Source organism: Phaethon aethereus (genome assembly GCF_964289735.1).
Source record: "Phaethon aethereus genome assembly, chromosome: 2".
Lineage (NCBI taxonomy): Eukaryota > Metazoa > Chordata > Aves > Phaethontiformes > Phaethontidae > Phaethon > Phaethon aethereus.
In genome coordinates this window covers 45,482,861-45,505,191 of record NC_138582.1, presented here as the reverse complement: position 1 = coordinate 45,505,191, position 22,331 = coordinate 45,482,861, and the positions used below count along the sequence as shown (strand labels likewise).

The 22,331-nt window shown below is 35.7% G+C and overlaps 1 protein-coding gene across 2 annotated transcripts in view; it reads right to left on the bottom strand.

The window, feature by feature from the left end:
- Positions 1–86: 86 nt before the first annotated feature.
- Positions 87–22,331, bottom strand: part of RB1CC1 (RB1 inducible coiled-coil 1) — a gene marked incomplete at both ends in the record, with an annotated part of 66,346 nt that continues 44,101 nt past the window's right edge. Inside the window, 9 exons of one of the 2 annotated variants that reach the window (XM_082015437.1) lie at positions 87–164; positions 511–581; positions 3,511–3,647; positions 5,475–5,533; positions 8,623–8,670; positions 10,027–10,078; positions 14,844–15,084; positions 15,205–15,313; positions 17,936–18,095. In XM_082015437.1, coding sequence (XP_081871563.1) covers positions 87–164; positions 511–581; positions 3,511–3,647; positions 5,475–5,533; positions 8,623–8,670; positions 10,027–10,078; positions 14,844–15,084; positions 15,205–15,313; positions 17,936–18,095 — 955 coding nt within the window. The remainder of the gene's footprint in view (positions 165–510; positions 582–3,510; positions 3,648–5,474; positions 5,534–8,622; positions 8,671–10,026; positions 10,079–14,843; positions 15,085–15,204; positions 15,314–17,935; positions 18,096–22,331) is intronic. The other variant, XM_082015436.1, reaches the window with a different exon arrangement.

Sequence of the window (22,331 nt, the reverse complement as noted above, 5' to 3'; positions counted from 1 at the left end):
ATGGCCTGGTATTCTGAGCGATGAACAAGCACTAAAGGACAAGTCAAAAAAAGAACGGAGACAAAATGAACTAAAATTTTGTTGCGTTATACTTTCTTGTTCCATGGTACTGCTTTCACTCTGTAGAATTTTGTACCCAAAGGAACTTTAAATCTGTTTTGTGCCTAAAAGAAAAAAAAATAATCAAACAACATTAGAAACGTGGGATTATTCCTCCAATTTTTATATTTTTAAGCAGAAACCGATTCCCACCCCTCAGCACTTAAAAGACCCTTTGGAGTCTGGCAAGGTTCTGGGCAGTATGGACACAACTACCCAAGCCACTGCACACTTTTTCTAGTTCCCCTTCTCCTGCTATTCACTGACTAGAAAACAGAGCAGGAATGGAAGAACCCAGGACAATTTTCATCTCATTATGCAGAGAGCACTTTTCACAATTGTTACAAACATTACATCTGATTTTCTTCTCCATCAATTTTACCAGATGATTTTCCATTACTATTTCCTTACCTTTTTTGCCTGGCAGTATTCCTTTTCCATCACTTTTCCTAGCACCCAAGGTCTCCTAGATGCACCTGAAGCTAGAGAGACAATATATTTACTATTTTAGATCATCAACTACAGGTAACAGGACATTACATTCAATATGGTTAAAAATTGTTTTATAAAATTATATAATTGAAAGCAGAAATTCTTCCAAAATCCCTTTTGATAAATTAACAAAAATTAAGTAAGTTCAGATGTCAAGACATGTCACGGGCATCTTCAAACAAAAAAACTGATTATTCAGTTTAAATTTTGTTTTAAAATTTAACAGAAGAGACAAAAGCAAATCAAAACTGAAATTAATTTTAAGATTCAAAATTATTTGGTCTGATTTAGTGTGAGAGTTTCTTCAAGTATTTCAAAGGATACAAAGTATTCTGTACTCAGCTATTATTATTGCCCTTACTGAAGCATTTGATAATTTTTTCTGTGTTAGTGATGGAAATTAGTTACTCGTAAATAATAATTTTAAAGCCCTACAAGTCCGCTAGGTTTGGCTGCAGTCTTCTGAGAGTACCCGATACTGTTCGGAGAGAAGTGAAAAACCTCAATAATAAGCTGACAAGCCAAAAGAGCAAAAGAGGGCATAAATAAACTTTCAGCTTGTACCCATTTCAGTAGCAGTAAGGAAACGCGTATTTATCTTGTATGCCAAGAAATTACATCCATTTTACTTGTTTTGCTCTTTTCTAACTATCACTAATCACAGCCTGAAGAAAACATCAAAACAGATGGACGGAACAGCTCACATATGCCCTGTATAACACTAAACTCAATATTTTTCTAAGCATGACTACTTACGAGATACTTATTTAGTGACTAGAACATGAGTCACTTGAGAACCAGAGTTTGGAATTTGAATCTTACCCTTCAAGATTAATCTGGTTATTGATAATGGAGCAGATTCTATTCTACTCCACATTCACACACATGAGTGCAAAGTATTCATATCTGGCCTGAACGCTCTACATCTAGTACTTAAATTATAAAAAAAACTTAAGTTTCTTTGAATTTGCTTGGCTGACAGACTTCATTGATCTAACAAATTTAGTGAGAAAGATGCAGGGTTTTTTTCCTTACATTTGCAGATGAAAACTTCGATATCCCAAAGATAAGGGACGACACAGAAACCGTGCAGTCCTCAACCAATTTCAGTGTTGTTATAGCATTCTAAGTGCTCTTAATGTAGGCAGAGACAACCTATGATAGCCTAGATCCCTCACACTTAATACTGTAGGCGGATCTATACAGAATTATTAACCTGATAGGTACATGTTGGTATAAAGTGTCAGATTTAGATGCAACAGTTTGGCAGCCATTAAAACAATAATTTGCAGTACCTAGGTCCACATCAATTATATTCTATCACAAATAATACTAGTGTTCTGGGTTTCATTTTCCCCACTTCCCTGATGCAGAAATAGAAGCAAGACATAGTTTCCTGAAGTACTCTGCTAGAGACAAATGTATTCCTACAGCAAATGGTAAGCCTTTGTGTTTGTTTTATGTGCCATTTTCTCAAATTTGAGACTAACTCTGGTCAGCAAGTGGTAAGGAACGGGGCAAGGTAAGTCCATTTGAAAACAGACAGGTCAGTGAATTGCATACTCAGAAATATACAAACTGACTGTCTTTACCTTATACACGTAAACCAATAGCTACGTATGCACTCCTAATGCCATAGTTCAGAATGTATTACGTATATAAGCAAGATAGGACTTCTTCCCATATGTTTCACAGAACACATATGGGACAGATTCTTCGGCAGTCTCAGAATGCAGTTAGAGCTTGTTAGTCTTCTGGAGACTACACAATTATTTCAGAGCTATCATCTTTCATCCTAACTGAAATCCACAGTGAGTCTGCTCACTGAGAATAAGTTGACAGCTTCTGACATGCAATAACATACAGAAACTTTTACTGATAAATTAGAACTGATACAAAATGTTCTTAGACATTTCTGCAACAAAGTTGGGAGCATGGGTTTGTAAAAAAAAAAACCACTAGGTGTGATAGTTTAAAAAACCACTATATGAATTTAATGCAGCATGTAGTTTAGTGCAATGCATTGTTATTTTTCCTCATTTAAAAAAGATTAATACTTCATTTTAACTAAGTTTACGTAGCTGCCAAAAATAACCGACAAATAACCTGAAGATTTAAGGGAGGAAAAAAGCAAATGTGCCATTAACCTGAACACAAGCAAAACATACAGAAACTGTTCTCTGAAAACTTGAGTCCTGTTAAACACCATTTACATTGGGTAGAAAAACTTTATCAGAAAAAAACATTGCTTGCAAATCCCCATATTCTGTGGTCTACATTTTGTTATTTCAGACACGTATTTGGGTTCATAAATGCCAGTCACTTTGCAGAATATGAGCTACAGAAAGAACAAATTTTATCATCCAAAGACAATCTTCAACTAACTTCATAAAATCAGCTATTAAAAAAGTAAGAACTGAGCATGCAGTTTTGACAGATATATTACCTTGAGTTTTTTATTTACTTTCCTCATCAAAAAAGACATTGAAAACATAAATCTACATAAATCTACATAAAAATATGCCCAAGACCTTCACTTCACAGTTATACACTATTATTCATGCTATTGAATAGGGAAGTGGCCTGATGGGAATGTTTTCCCCATAGACATGTTAACACTGGGTGTGTAAAAAAATCTGCATTTTCTCTTTTTTTTTCTTGCTTACTTTGAAGATGCAGATATGTCCCCCTATTTTTCTAAGATATTAACATCCATATAATTTTTTAATTTAAAATGTTCTGCTTTGAAAACGTTTAGCATCAGAACAAATAGCAAAAGCTACAAAGACAGCTGATAGCTATCTATATTACATACTTTTCGTATTTACCACATATATATTTATAAAATTACTTAGGTGTTAGATAGTTAAAGTGTTATTACGAGGAGGAGATAATAATTGGAAGTAATCTGACACTTACCACACTCACCTGGTTTGAGATCCAGTGCAGCAAGAGATTCTGAGTGCAAGAAATACAAGGTTGGACTAACAGTGAACAATACATAGTTGTCATGCCTTTCATCCAAGATAATGAGAACCAAGTCTCCAACCTGAAAACTGGAGAAAAAAAATAAAAAAAATATCAAGGAATGTAACTAAGAAAAAGCATAAAGCTTAAAACGACATTAATTACACTACAATTTTTACCCCAGTATGGTACAGACTAAGAGTTGAACAGCAGCACAGACATTTCTACTTGTTACACCAGCTCATGTAAGTTTTATATTTTCTGAAGTCAACAAAACACTACCTTTAAAAAATAAATGTTTTTTCTACATCCATCAGCTCAAATTATTTCTTCAAAAGAACTTAGTTTTGCTTTAAAATATAAACAGAAGTACCTAACAGAATACTAACTTTTCAATTTTATTTTTATCACCAATACTTAAGAGTATTGATCATTGTACTAGTATTTACAAAAACTCTTTTGATGTTTTAAGCTGAAGTCAATTTGAACACAGAAAAATACAGCAAAATATTTATGTAGCTATTCAAGCTTAAAATTTTAAGCACACAGGAAAAAGAAGGGATGAAGTGTTAATTTTTGATCAAAGGGTTAAAAGCAAAAGAAACACTGTAGTGACTTTACATAAAAAGTTTCAAAAAACTATTTCTTCCTGACATCAGGCTAACACAAGAAGCCACCAAGTTCTCATGCCAAGTTACAGTAACAGAATTCAGAGAACTTCTTCTGTCTCCAGCTTCTGTTTCACAGTGCAAATGTGCTGGACGTAAATTATTTACCCGTTAATTAATTGAAGTCTAAAATAGCTATAAATTAAGCATTACACCATGAGAGGGCTCCAAGAATAAATAGTACTACTACTCTGGGGACAGAGGAGGAAGTAGCAAAGAAAGGGGAAAACTCTTCTCCATAAAAGATGACTACAGATACATAGTCAGAGATAAATACATAGGTAAATCCAAAAAGAAATTTAGCTTATCCTCTCTAAAATTCACTTTCAGATTAAATAAACAATACTCCAAGCTCTTCTGCCTGGACTTACTACAGTGACAGGCTACAAGGACTTAAAGACATCTCAATTGGACAGATGAATTATTCTTTCATGACATACTCCTCACCAAAGACTACCAAGAGAGTTGCCAGAATATTCCGAAGCTCACAGGAAAAACTGATTCTGCACATATTGACCTTGTCACAATAAAAATGCGATTTAGTGTAATTCAGAAAACATTACAGGAATAATCTGTGTTGGTTTTCGTTCCAAAAACATTTTTCATATTACTCAATATCAGACTGACAAATTACTTAAGAACAGTTGTCTGTAGATTTCATATTTTACAAGAATTAATACTTCTTTTTCCAGCAGCAATTCTAAATGCAGCTGCTAACTGATTGATAATATCCAACAAAATATTTGACTTAATTTCACTTCATGCTGTCACGGTAAGCCAAAAATTTTGAAGACTTCAGGAAGGTAAAACTTCTCTTGAAATATAACAGAGCACTACTCATATTCAGGGTGAACAGGATTCCTTCTACTTTTTACTAGCATGATTTCAAGAAGGTTACAAATGAACAAAAAGTAATCTAAAAGAAAACTCTGGGAGGATTCTAGAAATCCCATGAGGTACTATCCTTATGAACGATGTAAAGAAAGGCAGAAGATTAAAGAAAGTCACCAACATACAAGAATTCAGAAAGGCCTTTTTTTTTTTGCTTTAAAAAAGAAAAGGGGGGGTTATTAAATTTGATTCATGTCCAACTGGGATGGTTCAATCAAACTGACAGCTAAACTATAGAGATGACCTATATATCTTTTCACCACAGAGAAAGAACAGAAAAATTGTGACATTCTTTAACTACGTATTTGTTCTTGAAGGCATAGCCATCTGTTTATATAAAAATTAACTTGTACTTACTCTCTAATTGCTATTTTTTCAGAATGTCTTGATGATACTGATGACATGCTCTGGGACATCTATAAAAAAGAGAAAAGCTATAAAGTATTGGCAAGCTATGATAAAAAGTACATTGCAGGTAACAATGTGGTTAAGATAAATAATTTATTATTGATTTCAAACAGTATCTATTCTTGCAGATCTTATATTCACAAAAGAACACATCTGTCATCCTGTTCTGTAGCAGGTTTGGTTGTCGTTTATTTCTGGGTTTGATGGTTTTGTAGTGCTTTTTGAGAAGTGCTTTCCAAACCAGTGACAGTGAAGATTTGTTCTGAGCATATATAGTTGTGCATTCTAACACAGAAGCCCCTGGCATTCTCAAAAAGGTTGATGACGAAACACTGGAGGTTAAACATGTTTATTGCAATTAAACTCTGGATCTTGAACTCAATACGGTCTCTCAGTTTTACAAAGGACTGTCACAATCTAAAGTTTACTGTAACAGAGCAGCGCTCCCTGGAATAAAACTGGGGTCAAATTTACTCAGACCAAACAAAGGCTCAATTATGTAAGGTTTTGGACATAATTCTTTTCTCCTATACGCATATTTGCCTTTAAATTAATTAATACTGGCACATGAACCAACTTCAATAGGATAAACTAGATTTAAAAATTAATGTAAGTGTAACTACACCTTCTACAGTAACTGTGATAGTAAGAAATGAAAATGGATAATGCTCCTCTACAAAGGGATACATAGCCCACATACAGGCAAATAGATAGAGAAGCTGATTTGATGCAATTGTATCCATTTCATTACCCTTTGGCAACTTCCTTACATAAGACAATTCATAATTGCCCTGTAGAAACTCTGACTAGAGGTCTTGCAGTTTTTCCATAGGTTCCTGCTTCCTGGACCATTTATATATGCTATTCAAATCTAGATTACTCATACCTGAAGTTCAGCACGTGATTTTTCAGCTGTAACTCAAATATTGTTACCTACAGCATATTTCCCATTGTCAGTCTTCCCCCCCACTTCCCCAGAACAGTATCAGCCTGTCTTAATATGAGCTTGAAGCCTATTCACATTGTTTTCTTCATTTCTTCAAAGAATGAGTCCAAACTGAATACAGTATAACACAAAAAGCTCTCAACTTCTGATGACACTTTCAGCAGTTTTATTTATGGAATCCAACTTCAGATCAAAAAAAAATTTTTTTAATTGTTAGAAACTACATTTCTTTGACTTACATTGTATTTTTTTCTTTAAAAAGTTGCAGTTAACATGGAAGTTGTCAAATGCATATAATTTGCTTGGATTGTTCACTAAAGTGTTTGACAGTTCTCTTCAGATGTTAAGACCAAAGCTTTTCTTACTGTTTTTTAAAACTGGAATAAATGTTAAATTAAAATGCAAACTAGCTTGATTTCTGTATTTTTCATCAATTTCTAACTTTATGGAAAACAGAACAAATTAGAATGTCAAGAATATTTCCATTAAAATTCAGTAAAGAATATTTTATGGCTAAAGTTCTAATAGCTTTTAAACAGAAAAAAGGGTCCCCTTCTCAATAATTTATATATATATAAAAAAAATCCTGTAATAACATTCGTCATATTAAAAGGAGCTCCTTTGTATCTTTTATTGCTTGCAGAAGTAACCCACAAGTTTTGCTGCAAAAGTCAGTGACCTGAAAAGATTTTCTTTTATCGTGCAGAACCTCTTCTGGGTTCCTTATCTGAAGTAGCTGAATAGAAATAAATACTGGTATTTGAGCGGTGATATATATATTTCTGTTTTAGAAGTGTATCGGTAAGGGAAGGGGAGAAAGGAGGGTGAAGAAACAAGGAATAAAAATAGTTTATTTTATCTATGAAATGACCAATTTTTAAGTACGAAATTGAAAAGATATTATGTTCCTATGCCCACTTAGAAACCAATTTTGCATTGCTTTACACAGGAACAAGCTGCTAATTTCTCTTACATGGCTTGGTATTAACCATAATACCAAAAATAATTCTGTATTTGTCTTGTATAATGCCAGGTTTTCTTCAATTTCATTTTACTCTGAGATGGCAAGAGATCAAGAGTTTACAGAGAGGTTTGGAAGACTGTCCAGTGTATTTGAGTTTTACTGTGAAAACTAGGTGCCCTATACTGAAATACTTCTGTGCACTTCATTGGCATTCTGAATAAGCAAATCCTCTTTTATAAAATATATTTTTAGATGTCTTGCAATCCTTTCTTAACGCCCTGCACTAGCAGGGTTATTAGGGACAGATTTTAATGTGGAATGGAAAGTGTTTGAAAAACACCCAGCAATTTCATAGCTGAATATGTAGTAGGAGTAAACTATATAGTAAATTTCAGTCCTATCCCAGACAGAAAAATGGCAGCTCCTACTGGAGAAACTCAGATACTTTTGCTATGACATGTAACTTGCAACTACACAGATATCAGTTTCTACCAAACTCCTAGCTATCACCTGTCACTTAAACTGAGATCTCCATGGCCAGTCCAAGCAATAAATTGCCAAAGGACACATCTGTTTCCCATACACACAGTAATTTTTTTAAGACTTAAGGTTGAGACCTGCTAGCAAGCATAATCTGTAGATAAATAAAAGGAGACGGATTCATAGCATAGGAATCAATGGAACTCTGTCACTATATTTTTTCCTTCCATAGGCATTGACTATTATTTGAGTAAGTTTAAGGTGATGGCTGTTCATATTTCCAGTTAGTAGGCAGAATTAAAGTTTCACACCTTACAAAAGTGACAGGTGTGGTTTTCCAAAAACAATCTATGATGCTTAATGTGCAGGCATATTCACGTTCTTGTAAACTGGCCTTCAATCTGCTGTTGTTGAAAAACCCAGCCATGGCATCACTGAAATTAACTCCCCCTACCCCAAGCCTGGGGAGACCATGTTCTTTGGGAAGAAGTCTCTTTTTCTGCAGTCCTGTGAATATTTTCCTTGAGAAGACTGCTAAGTGGAGGTACCTCTGAAAGGTTATCAGGTTACCTATTTGCTACTTGCCTTAACACTTAGAACATTTTTGAAGTTAACAAAACACATTTTTAAATTTTAACAAATGTAACATTTCTAAGATTTTCTTAGTTTTTCATGAGACTTAAAACATGCATTGCACAAATACTTACCAATCTTTGATTCAATCTCTTATTTTCCTCTTCTTTCAACTGCAAAGTCTGAAATAAAATCTTCTCTGATTAATTAATACAACTTACACAGTATAAACACTTCAATAAAAGTTTTGATATGAACAGAGCCAGACTACTTATACAATATATATATTTATGACACCTTTAAGGTTTAAAATAACACAAAAACATCTTTTGAACAAAGAAATGTAAAAAAATTTGAAGTCTGTCAATAACCACAATGCTACAAAACCCACTGCTAAGCTATGCTTATCTCCATACTCATCGTTCTCCTCAAGTTAGAAAAACATTTCTTTTGCATTACATCAGTGAAATGTAATATACTACTATTTTATAGCTTCTACCCATGACAAATCCTTTGTAAGCAGATGACAGAATAAAGCATATAAATGCTCCTGGTCAGAAACATCCAGCCACTTGCATCATACAATGCCACAATCCATTAACAGAAAACATTCATGTTCTCTAAGTGATCAGATTTTAGTCTAAGTGATCCTAGAAAGCTGAAAGCTAAAGACACTTTTTTTTTTTAAAAGTCAACTTTGAAGAGGCAAGAAAAAGGCAACTGGAATGGAGTTACATACAACTGGATAGTTAAAAATTGCTAGAATCAGAAAGATTCCAGTGTTACTATCAAGGGTTAATCTAACCTTTTACCAAGAGTAACAACTTTTATTTCATCAAAAAGGTTCAATTAGTCAATGTACATTGAAAGCTATGCTCAAAATAAAAGTTGTAACAGAAATGAAAATTGAAGGTATGTACTTGGGAGAAGCGGTGGGGGAGGTATAAACTTATAATTCTAGCCTGTAAGAACATGACAGTAACTTCAGAAAATTGTATTTTTTAAGCACATTCGTAACAAGTGTTACTTCACTTTTTACAGAAACAATACTGTCAAGATTATAATGCATCCCAGGCAGTACTAAAATGACATGAGTAGTAGCAGCCTAAGAGGAGAAATTACCCATTTCCAAGAGAAAGAGGTAAATCAATGTTAATTCCTGTCTGGCTGCTTTGGATGCTTTAATGTGAAAAAGTAATCAAAACTTCTTTTTTGCTAAAGAAACTCCCTAGATCAACGATCTCTGACTCCTAAGAAGAAATATTAGACCCGACTCATTCATACTGAAGCCTACATAAACAGAATAAACAAACTTTAAGCTAGGCCAAGTGTAAGTATATTGAAGTAATTAAAAATAAGTACTCATACACCAGATTATACTGATCCAAACTGAGTACAATGAAAAACCATTCCCTGGAATGATATTTATAAGCCTTGCGGATACTGTACTGCAGAGTATATAACTGACCACAGAACAACTGCACACATACATATGTATAAGTACTTAGTTGTAATGTTTAACCTCACAGTCTACTCACTCTTTCTAACAACATTATCCTCTGTTTTTCTTCAGACATATGGACATTTTCACTAAAAGAGAAAAAAGAAAATGGATAGGTTAAAAATAAAAGATTTTTTCATGATCAAAAATTATCAACTCCCCAATCTTCACTCAGTGATGAGTGTCATGTATTTGCTAGCAGAGGTAACAGCACAGAAAGACACCTTAAGAATCACTATTTTGAGGGATTTCTTTTTTTTTTTTTTTCCCCCTCCTTTAAAACCAAGGAGCTGCTTTGTTGCAACAAGCCAGTAAATTTTCAGTCACTGATTAGTTTATAAATTTATATGGGGCTATTTCTGCATATTTTGCATTATTTTCAAAACATTACTATGAAAGATATAGTTCTGATGAAAGATATAGCTCTCTATATAACTGCTTTGGCAGTTAACCTTTGATACTGCAGTTCAGCTCTACAATGTCATATTTTTCTGATCTTTGTAGTTTAAAGGCTCTGTGCCCTGGGACTCTCTGGTAGAGAGACACTAATGTGAACTTGCTCATTGTCTCCATTTATTTGTGAAAGAAACTGAGCACTGGGACATAAGATAATGCTAACATCCTAACAAAAAATTTCCTAAGAACACAGAGGCAATTCCTAATACAATTAAAAAGTACTTTTAAAGGCAGGTTCAGAGGAAAGAAACAATATATTTTGTAGTCCAAACTGTTTTACTTGGGAAAAGAAAATGGACAAGTTCTTAGACATATAGTCCATTCATTCAGTCTGACAAAACATGCTATATATCCAAGCAAAATGCCAAGTAGAACTAACAGATTATATTTATGCCATGCTAATTACTACTTCATTTCAGTTAAAAGACTGTTTAGCCCTCATTCAGTAGGAAGAAGTCAACAGAAACCTGTAATAATTTCTGTCTATTTATTACCTGACTTTTGGTACATTGAGCCACATTTTTTTGTTCCCAGGCTTATTGTTTCAAGTTTCTCTGTAACCCTCCCTTGAATGTTCAGGACTAGAACGATTAGAAGTAGTATTTCTTACAGTTAAGACAGGGTATTTCAGTGTTTTATCATCAGCGCAAGTTTGGTAAGCAACAACTGTTTTATCCTTCCTTCCACAAAGTTATTTAGTGCACTGGGTATATTATCCGGGTTAGGCAGCATCGGTTGTGATGTGCACTGATTAAAGTGAATGTAAGTATATCTAACAGCTCTGCTTTTGCTCCTCTGGCAAAACCTCATTCCACTTGTGTGTTTCCCAGCCAGGTCCCTTACTTCTATAAGTAGTAAGTAGAAGTCTGGAATTGTTCAAAAAGCTAGTGGCACAGAAGTGGGAAAATGCATAGGTTGCAATTGCTTAATGATCTTCCACGAAGATTCTAGGTAAAGAGGTAGCAACCAGGAGCTTACAATCACTTACAATCACTCTCACTTACAATTACTTACTTGCCTTTCAACAATAAAAATTTGCAAGTTCTATCAAGTCTGCGATTCAAAACTGCAGCCAACCTTTGCAGGTAAGAGTTCTTAATAAGCAAAAAGAAACCTTTAATCATATTACACGCACAAGTCTATGGAACCTTATGAGATGCATCCCAGAGTCCTGAGGGAACTGGCTGATGTAGTCACCAAGCCACACTCCATGACTGAAAAGTCCTGGCAGTCAGGGGAAATCTCTGGAAGACTGGAAAAAGGGAAACATTGCACCCATTTTTCAAAAGGGTAGCAAGGAGCACCCTCAGAAGTACCGACCTGTCAGTCTCACCTCTGTGCATGGGGAGATCATGGAGCAGATCCCCCTAAAAGTTATGCTAAAGCACATGGAGGACAGGGAGGTGATTTGAGACAGTCAGCATGGCTTCACCAAGGCCAAGTCCTGCCTGACCAACCTAGTGGCCTTCTAGGATGGAGGGACCACATCAGTGGACAAGGGAAGAGCTATGGATGCCATCTATCTGGACTTCTGTAAGGCCTTTGACAGAGTCCCCCACAACAGCATTCCCTCTAAATTGCGGAGATATGGATTTGATGGGTGGACTGTTGGGTGGATGAGGAATTGGTTGGATGGTCACATCCAGAGGGTAGTGGTCAACGGCTCAATGTCCAGATGGAGATCGGTGACAAGTGGTGTCCCTCAGGGGTCTGTATTGGGACCAGTACTCTTTAATATCTTCATCAGTGACATAGACAGTGGGATTGAGTGCACCCTCAGCAGGTTTGCAGATGACATCAAGCAGAGTGCTGCGGTTGACACACCTGAGGGATGGGATGCCATCCAGAGGGACCTGGACAAGCTTGAGGCACAGGCCTGTGTGAACCAAAGCCAAGTGCAGGGTCCTGCACCACGGTCAGGGCAACCCCTGGTATCAGTACAGGCTGGGGGATGAAGTGATTGAGAGCAGCCCTGCCGAGAAGGACTTGGGGGTACTGGTGGGTGAAAAGCTGGACATCAGCCAACAATGTGCGCTCACAGCCCAGAAGGCCAACCATATACTGCCTTGCATCAAAAGAAGCATGGCCAGCAGGTTGAGGGAAGGGATTCTGCCCCTCTACTCTGCTCTGGTGAGACCCCACCTGGAGTACTGCACCCAGCCCCGGAACCCTCAGCACAGGAAGGACATGGACCTGTTGGAGTGGGTCCACAGGAGGGACACCAAAATTATCAGAGGGGTCACGGAACACCTCTCCTATGAATACAGGCTGAGAGAGTTGGGCTTGTTCAGCCTGGAGAAGAGAAGGCTCCAGAGAGACCTGATTGCAGCCTGCCAAGACTTAAAGGGGGCTTATAAGAAAAATGGGGACAGACTTTTTAGCAGGGCCTGTACCAACAGGACAAGGGGTAATGGTTTTAACCTAAAAGAGGGTAGATTTAGACTAGACATAAGGAGGAAATTTTTCACGATGAGAGTGGTGAAACAGTGGCACAGGTTGCCCAGAGAGGTGGTAGATGCCCCATCCCTGGCAATATTTCAGGTCAGGTTGGATGGGGCTCTGAGCAACCTGGTCTAGTTTAAGCTGTCCCTGCTCCTTGCAGGGAGGTTGGACTAGACGACTAAAGGTCCCTTCCAACCCAAAGATTCTATGATTCTATGATTAGGGGTATATTGAAATTAATCTGGGATTCTAAACTTTTTTCCATACAAACGAATACAACATTACACTGTATCGTTCTGAAGCATAAATCAGACAAGTATTTCAAGAAACCTCAGAATTAAGAGCAAAATAAGATCATATGAACTTTTTTTTTTAAAATAAGATTATGAGATCTGTGGTCCCAAAATATCTCCTTGCACTGAGGTAAACAGAAAAAAGTAGGCTTGCTGTTTATTCAGGGTAACATGACACAGCCTGTGATATTTATCCACTCCACAAATGAGAAAGTCTATGGGAGGATTAGAAGAGAGGAAATCTAACAATGCAATCGTAACTGATGTATTAAAAGTCTACATAAAAACTACTGCAGGTGTAAAAGCATAAATGAAAACATTCCATGTGATTGCTAGTATTTAGAAGTGCCTTCCGGTTCAAACCCAAATTTCCTTACACACCTTAGAGATGGTAGAAAAGCATCTTAAAATGAGTATTCCTAGTATAAGAGAATTAAAGAAATGCAATCGTCCACCACAAGGAGATAGAAATTGTTAGCATGAAGAACAGTTCTCATTGATCAGTAAAAAATACTATATGTTGACTATTTCAGTTTTCTTAGACTGCTATAGTAGAAACATACTCATACAGTAGATTTTCAAATCTAAGATTTTTCTGTGGTAGTAGACCACAGTCTACAAGCTTTACATGTAGACTCTTAACTTACTAGGCAAGGCACTATATGCCAATAACAAAGTGCACTGCTTACTGTAGGGCACCCAAAATAGAGAATATAGTGAAGTCTATGACCGCAAAAAACTCCGCAAGTTCCCTCTGATCTCCATAATCACCTCAGTATTTCAAGTACAGCTTCAGACACCTACCTGCAAACTAGTCCCTACCTAATTAAACTGCTATACAAAAAGGGTGATAAACAGTTAAATGTGAGTGACATCAACATAATGTTATTTGAATCTGTTGTAAATCCAAATTATCAACCAGATCCAAACACAAACAAATGAATCTTAAGTGAAAAGTTTCATTTGAAGTAGGTAAGTTGCTTGCCCTAGCTGTTTTCCTCCAGTAAGGTTTTTTTTCTTCCCACTCTCATCACTGCCTTGTAGTAACTCACCAATATGTCACACCTGACAGTACTGATAAGGTTATACAAACAGAGATACTGAATACCTGTCCTCCTCTCCAATAATACAAAGCAACAATCCATCAAGGCCACTTAATCAGCCTGAGTCCCATTACTTGTTTGGAGTCCTGAGGATTCAGTCTGATTTCTGCCAAGCATACCTATGACCCCTTCCTCTTTATCAAGGAATGTCATTATGCTACCTTACAGCAGATGTGTACATGAACAATCATAAAGTTTTGCTTGTTTGTTTTTAAATGAGCGCCAGCCACTATTCAAAAGATACGGCAATAACATGCAGCCAACCAGCTCATTTACTATTACAGTTGTTGTTCTCCTGTTTGACTTGCATTTCATATACTTACATCTATTTTTTCACCTCATAATTGTGGGGTCATTTCACCTTTAAGTTTCATATTTCTGTGTCATCAAAAACACGTTTCTGATGACTGTGACACAACAATTGTATGCATACATTTAAAAGAATATTCTTAGCAAGAACATCAAAAACATGCTCATTTGTCCTTCACAACAGCCAACAGCACACGTTTAAAGAACGAGTGCATGCTTTTTGTGTTTCTACTACAATGCCCCATACTTACTGCACAGCCATCATACTAGTTTCCATCGTGGAGTCCATTCTCCCTTCAGCTGCAATGTCAGAAACCAATCTGTCTGTGTCAGTGGGAATATCAGCTGCGCAAGCTCCACAAGCTTCTGAAGCTGCTGCTGAGTAGGTTGATGGAGAAAAATTACTACTTCTCAGTTTATTAACTTCTTCTTCAAGTTTTTTCTTCTCTTCAAGTAAGCGAGCTCGATCTTCAGAAAGTGTTTCAATCAAATCTATGACACAAGTAAATAAAAATTCTTCTAATAACAGCAGCACTAAGGATCAAAAACAATCTGTAGTGAATGCAACTGTCCTATTAGAAAAGAGTAATACTTTTTCAGAACTTTGCTTACCCTTATCTTTTTCTTGCTGTTGTGTAAGTATTTTTAATTTGTCACTAAGATCATTAATTATGTTTTCTTTTTTCATTTTCTCTCTTGCCAGAACAGTGTTAAAGTTGGTCTGAAAACAGAAAAAAGTATTACTGAAATAATAAATATACTGTATAAATGTAATGCAAAATGCATCACTGGAACAAAAAAGTACAAAAGAGATCACACATTTCAGTTTCCTAAACTATAATTAAGCAAGGAATTAAACTTGTGTACACATTACTTTGGTGAAGAGATAACGTCTGTTACGTTTTGTTTTGAGGTTTCTCTGTAACAGTAACTTTGTTTGTTTGTTTGTTTTTATCTCTCTGGTTCCCCCAAGCCCAATATATACCTATAATATAATTATAAAGAAATCATAATGAAAAAAAAAACCCTGTAAATTGTTGGGTTTTTTTTAACATAATGCTTTATATTCCAGTTAATGTACTACAGTTGCATGTTTTATATTAAAAACATTTACTTTAAGGGTTATAATCGTTAAGAAAAAGCTGCACTGCATCAAGATATGTTACATGTAATAAAAAAGAAAAATATATATCATATACAATATTATTATTTTATAATATAAATATTTTATAATACAAAAAAGAAAAATATCATTATTAACAAATAGAATAATATACTAGAATCTGAATTAAAAATACAGGATCATTAAGGTTGGAAAAGACCTTCAAGATCATCAAGTCCAACCATCAACCCAACACCACCATGCCCACTAAACTATGTCCTGAAGTGCCACGTCCACATGTTTTTTGAACACTTCCAGAGATGGTGACTCCATTACCTCCCTGGGCAGCCTGTTCCAATGCCTGACCACTCTCTCGGTGAAGAAATTTTTCCTAATATCCAATCTAAACCTCCCCTGGTGCAACTTGAGGCCATTTCCTCTTGTCCTACCGCTGGTTACTTGGGGGAAGAGACCAACACCCACATCACCACAATCCCCTTTGAGGTATCCCATACATTTCAAATCATGCATTAATGCAGAAGTCACACAGGAAGCCTGGCTAACAGGTTGAATTACGGAACATAAGAAGCTAGCATATCCTTCAGTATCAGTCTGAAATCTTTCTGCTTCTTTAATCCTTCTACCAACAATTATGCCCTCATCCTTTCTACTCTTAAGGTTGTGCTGAAGAGACAGACAAAAACTACCAACAATCACCTATTAAAAGGATATTTTAATTTACTATTTATCTTTTTTGGTGAATTTTAAGACTGTCTTGACTCTGTATTCAAATGCAAGGTATTTGGCAGACCACACACGTTACATAGCACACAGTGGCTTCTGGTATATATCTGCATGACAAAACTACCACACACCACAAGCATAAATAACACCCCTAAGACAACTTCAATGAGAAAAAAAAAATGACATCAAAGGTGAGGGTTAAATACTCAGAATATTCAGTGATCAGGACAGCCAGTCCAGTAAGCTTTCAGCACTGACTGATACACCATTTTTATGTTGCAGGGTTTTTTGTGGGGTTTTTTTTGTTGTTTTTTTTTTTTTTGTGTGTGTTGTTTTGTTTTGTGGTTTGTTTTTTTTTTTTTTAATAAAAGGTTCCATCTTTCCCTGGAATTTTCTGTTAATGCCTCAGAACCTTCCCTTCCACACTCTGCTGCACAAATGAATAATATTACTAGATAATGAGGAAACGGCATATTAAGGCATAGTCTGACAGAAAGAAGTCTTATGATTACCAATGTAACGTATGAAATATTCCTATTAGATTTGCTACGTAAGGCTCACTTCAGTATTTATGTCTGCACCTAAAAAATTCAAAAATATTCCTTTCTTTGTAACTGTCTGCAATTTTCTGATCTCTGCACCAAGTGATTCATAGCATTCACTCACCAAGCCGGCTGATAACTACGCTGTCTCTCTGTCCTTATTTGATCCTATCACAGCTAAAAGTAAGCAGAGGTGCTTAAAACAGAAAATCCTTTCTTAGTGTTTAAATGCAACAAAGCTGTAGATAATAGGTGTTTAGTAACAGATTTAATTTAAGAACTGAACACTCGTACAAAATCTGAGAGATTCAAGATGTTTTGAAAGGAAAAAATGTGTGGATACAAATATAATTATTAATCCAGTGCAATATGGTTTTGTATCAAGGTGTGGAGTACATAATGTTTCTAAGTTTATTAAGTATAATATAACATTTGCTTTGAAGCTCAAATACCACCTGGCCAGGCTAAGAAAGACTAATGAAGCCTTTAAGTAGCATTAAAAGCCATTTTAAGTAGCTACATAAAAGCCATTAAGTAGCATTCCAAATCAATTAGTATTTCAAATAATTAATTTTGTGTTGTCCACAAAACTTGTGTTGTTAAAACTATACTTAACCAGTATCTTCTGGAGTTCAACAGGTTAATGGATAAAAATTTACAGCACTTGCTTAAGAAATTAAGCAAAAGAAGTTATAAAATAACAAAAATTCAATCTGGATTGCCCACTTCACAGATGTTTAAGGTGGGGTGGTTTGGGGTTTTTTCGTTTTGGTTTGGTTTTTTTAATGCTTAAGTGTTGGATTCCATTAACGTATCATATCCTGGCTCCAGATAATAGCGCAAATTCTGAATGTGTGTTACATAGCAAAAAAACCCCACAACCTCTATAACTTCAAAACAGCAAAAGAACATACAAGTGTCATAGGAGCAAAAGTAGTAAGAAAATCATCATTACCTGCTGTTCTGCAGTAAGTGATGTTCTGATGTTCTGCATTTCTTCATTCTTTCTTTTCTCTTGTTCTTCAAGTTGCTCTAAAAACTTCATTTTTTCTTCCCGAAGCTTCTCTTGAAGTTCAGAAACCAAGCTTGACTCAGCAGATGAATCAGTAGGAGGACTTAAAAGAAAATGTTTAGTCTTTAAATTTGCAACATATACAGAATCACTGAATAGATGAAATAAGCAGATGCACAAAAATAAGAAGTTCCTTTCTGAGACATTTTTCTGAAATGTTTAATAAATACTGTATACCAATTAAGTTATTACCAATATTCAACTCTACTTTTTAAATCATGAGCATTTTACCAAATTCTCACTCTTAGGCATTCTGGTTTTTTAGTGTATTACACCGGCTCCAATTTTGAAATTTTGTTGAGGGGGGAGATTTTTGTTTTAATTTTTCTAACACAACAGGTGTGGAAAGTGGTAAAAAGCAGAACAATGATACATCAACTGCCTGAAGGTTCTTGGTATGTCAAAATGCAAAGCCTCCAGAACTCTCACGTAATTAAAGCAATTCAGCAATATATCTGATGCTAAGGAATCCAGATATGAAACTCAAAACTCTGTGTTGCAGTATCTGGAGAACAGTAGGAATGATCATAAAGAAAGGAAAGCATCAACAGTGATCGAGGCAGGAAGGATAAAAACCTTAAATAGCTTTTGAAACAGGCAATGTTACCTAGGCCAAATGATTTCCATCACTGAACCCAAAGCATTAACTACCCTCTTGCATGTTTTGGCTTGCGTTATCAAGAACCACCATCAAAAACAGACAAATCCCTTTGTTTGGCAATTTTTGTGAAAAACTTATTTTAAATTTCTGTTATTCCTCTATATCAGAATTATATTTAATATAAATAAAATCCCCCAAAACCTAACTCTGCATCTATATACATGTGCCAGCTGTTTTCTCTAGTCAGAGAAGCCTTGAGGTATGGTGTCCTGGTATTAGATAGGCTATGCTGAAATCAAAGCATCATGTGCTAATATATTAAAACCCAGAAGTACAACTCCTAATGCTAAAAATGCTCCAAGAATTCTTCGTGCTTCGTAACACAAAGATTCTCTGCTAAGACAAAGGGCTACAGAACCACAGAGACACCAGAATGGAGAATATGGAGAAAAATACGAATATGGAAGAAAACTGAATTGCAGAGGAGGCAAGGAACCTAAAATTCTGACAGCTGCATACTGGATGGGAGTTCGGGCATCCATGAAACGACCAGTTCCAGCCATTTCTACAGCATATTTGCTTGGATATTATATGATCCAGCACATATCCACCTACCTCTGTTTTGCCATCAATTCTGCCTATCAACTTAAGAGAGCACAGGATAAATTTGTCCAAGAAGGGTAAAGAGGAGTTATTATGCCTGCACCTTACTTTATAAACAACTAAAATTCACTCTCATATTATTCTGGATTATCCAAAAGACAAGTTAATATGTCAGCCTAAACCCAAGGCTGTTAGCTGCACTAAACCAAAACAGGTATCATCGTATCATCTGCCTCTCAGATAGGCTGCCTGGCCTGATGACTGCAAATGATAGCCAAGTAAAGGATATTGTTATTCTGCAAAGGATGCTAACATATATTACTAGTTTTTAAACCTCTTCACTACATCAGGTATTTGGTTACACATGTAATCCGCAATGGTCTTGACAACTATGGCAATAGTGACAACGCCTGGTTTTTTTTAGTGTTTTCAAGATACCAGAAGCATATTTCTTCAGATATTGGGTTTCCTTTGCAAGTAAGCACCATAGTTACTATACTCTAAGATGACAAAGGATGTATTTAGCAACACTACCACTGTTCTACCACATGGGCATATATTGGAGATACAAGCTGTTACACAGTAGATAAGCACTCAATGTAAGAAGCTGTAAACAAAAGAGCCCTGAAAGCCAACTGAAGTTCTCAGAGTGGCAAGACAACCTTTAACATGCCAGAAATCAGAAGTAAAATAAGCAGAGAACAAAGCAAGTCATGAGACACCCAGGCAAATCTTTTTCATGCCACTGAGAAAGCTTTTTCGTCCTGATTTAAATTTCAATTTATTTCTAAATTAAGTCTAGCTGTGGGAGAGAGCACGTGCTCTACAGAAAAGCTTAATTACTTGTGGTGATGGTCTCATAGAACTGGCTGGACAACGCCAAGGCTGGAAGACACTAAAGCTGTAATTCAGTTTTCAAAGCAGTCAGGATTCGTATTCTATTTTTTAACATTCTGTATAATGTTATAAATCTTTTAGCTGACCAGCAAACTGCTTAACAATGAAAGTCATTACACAAACTGTGGTTTTCAGTTAATCTTGGTTAGTACATACTACATACAGTAGAAAGATTAAATAGGACAGATAAAATGCCTTCCAATTTTATTAACTTTCTTAATCATGATGACTCGAATTTCAGGCACATTATAACCAAAACACCTTAGTTTTCTTATGTTGGTAATGCATGGGTCACAAACATTTCTGTCACTTCTAAACATGCAAGTTCAAAAACTAATTTCCTGATACCAGTGCACCACTCAGGTCAAATTTAGTAATTCATCTCCCTGTCTGTGTAACATTGCTCTTGCAGAAACGGACATTTAGCTGTCAAGCATATAGACACATGCCAAATAAAAGTTGGGTTTTATCATTACAAATTAACTGCTAAACAACAACTGAATGAGAATAACAGGTCAGCGCGAACTACTGACATAGCTTGGGGTTTTAGGAACTCAAAAACCAAACAGCTAGACAGTGACTTTGAAACATTAAGACAAATCCACATAACACATATGCCCTATGGAGATAAAACACAAGATTTTTTTTTTTCCTCTAGGAATAAAGACAAAACTAACAGCAGATTAAAGGCATAAAGAAGAGCCTTTGGAAGCAATACATATTTTAACATCACAATGAATATTAAATTACTTGACAGAACTCATAACAAACAACTAACATTTCTTTAGACTGAAGCAGATAATATTTCCCTGAAATACATTCCTATCTGTTTTATCCAGTTTGTATAAGAACACACACAGCTGTGCTCAGAAGTTGCTCAAATTTAAGTGTAGATGGTGGATTTTTTAAAAGCCTGAAGACACAGCTGCATCTTTTTCCTGTTGAGCCAAGTTTTTTAAAAACTTCTACAGTTCATTAATATATATAAAAGGAAAAGAACATAGCATTTATCTTTTTCCTCCTCATTTCACCCTATTTCATTAAAAGAATGTTTTGTTCAATTTAGAAGGGCAGTTCTTAATTTCATTATATCCCAATCTTAACTAAAAAATGTAATATTATCTTGATGTATTTTTTCATACACTGACATATAAAACACAGGCAGTGATACACCATCATTTAATGATGGGTATGTTCACATATCAAAATCCTGAGGTAATGGGACTGAAGTGGATATTCAGATTTCCCTCGCACTATGTAAGTGAACTGTGTGCACATGTTGGACTCTCTGCACAAACCCCTCCCCTCCTTCCCCCCGCCTTTTTTTTTAAGGTTACATTGATATTTGAAAGTTAAATGCTAACTTAAGCCTGTGTTCATGTTCTGTAGTTCTCTTCTGGCTTTTATGTCCATTCTGTCAATTTTATTGTTTTTTTCCCATTTCATATACTTGGTATATTATAATACCTAGAAAAAAGTGTTCTATTTGGGTATTGTACAAACAAGATCTATCCGCTGCGTTCCTTTATGCTACAAGAACACAAATGACAAATTCTAGCATTTCAAAATAGGATATTGTTTCTAAGCAGTAGGTCACATAGAAAAAAATTCTAGTATTTCCATTCCACAACATCATAATCTACTCTGCTGACAGGCATATGACCTAGTAAGTAGATAAAACATGAGAAGTCCAAAAGAGTAATTCTAGGTATTTATGGCAAGGAAAAATATATTTTTCTTTTTAAAATGGAAAAAGATTGCAGAACTTAACAATGGAAAAAAATTATGTTAGGATGTTCTTTAAAATGATGTTGTCAATGTGTGTTTCATTGTAAAGCTCCAACTGAACACCCTGAAACAACCGTGGCAGCTGAAGTCAACAGAAGTCCAGGCAGTCATGAGACGGTTCTCAGTCAATCATACATATTCCCACACACTTTCATGCCACCATTAGCACCAACAAGAATGTATAGTTAGCCAATAAAAGAAAGTTAATCAGCCTAAAAGCTAGCCGCTGCATACTCACACAGTGCTAATACCAGAGCAAAGGATGGGAAAGGAGAGAGAGACTGAGACCATCAAAATTAGAATTTCAAGCAACATGCTATTGTGGAAACACTCCTTCAATGTAACGTTACAAAACTGAAATACAAAACCTTCACTGCTGTCTGGAAATAA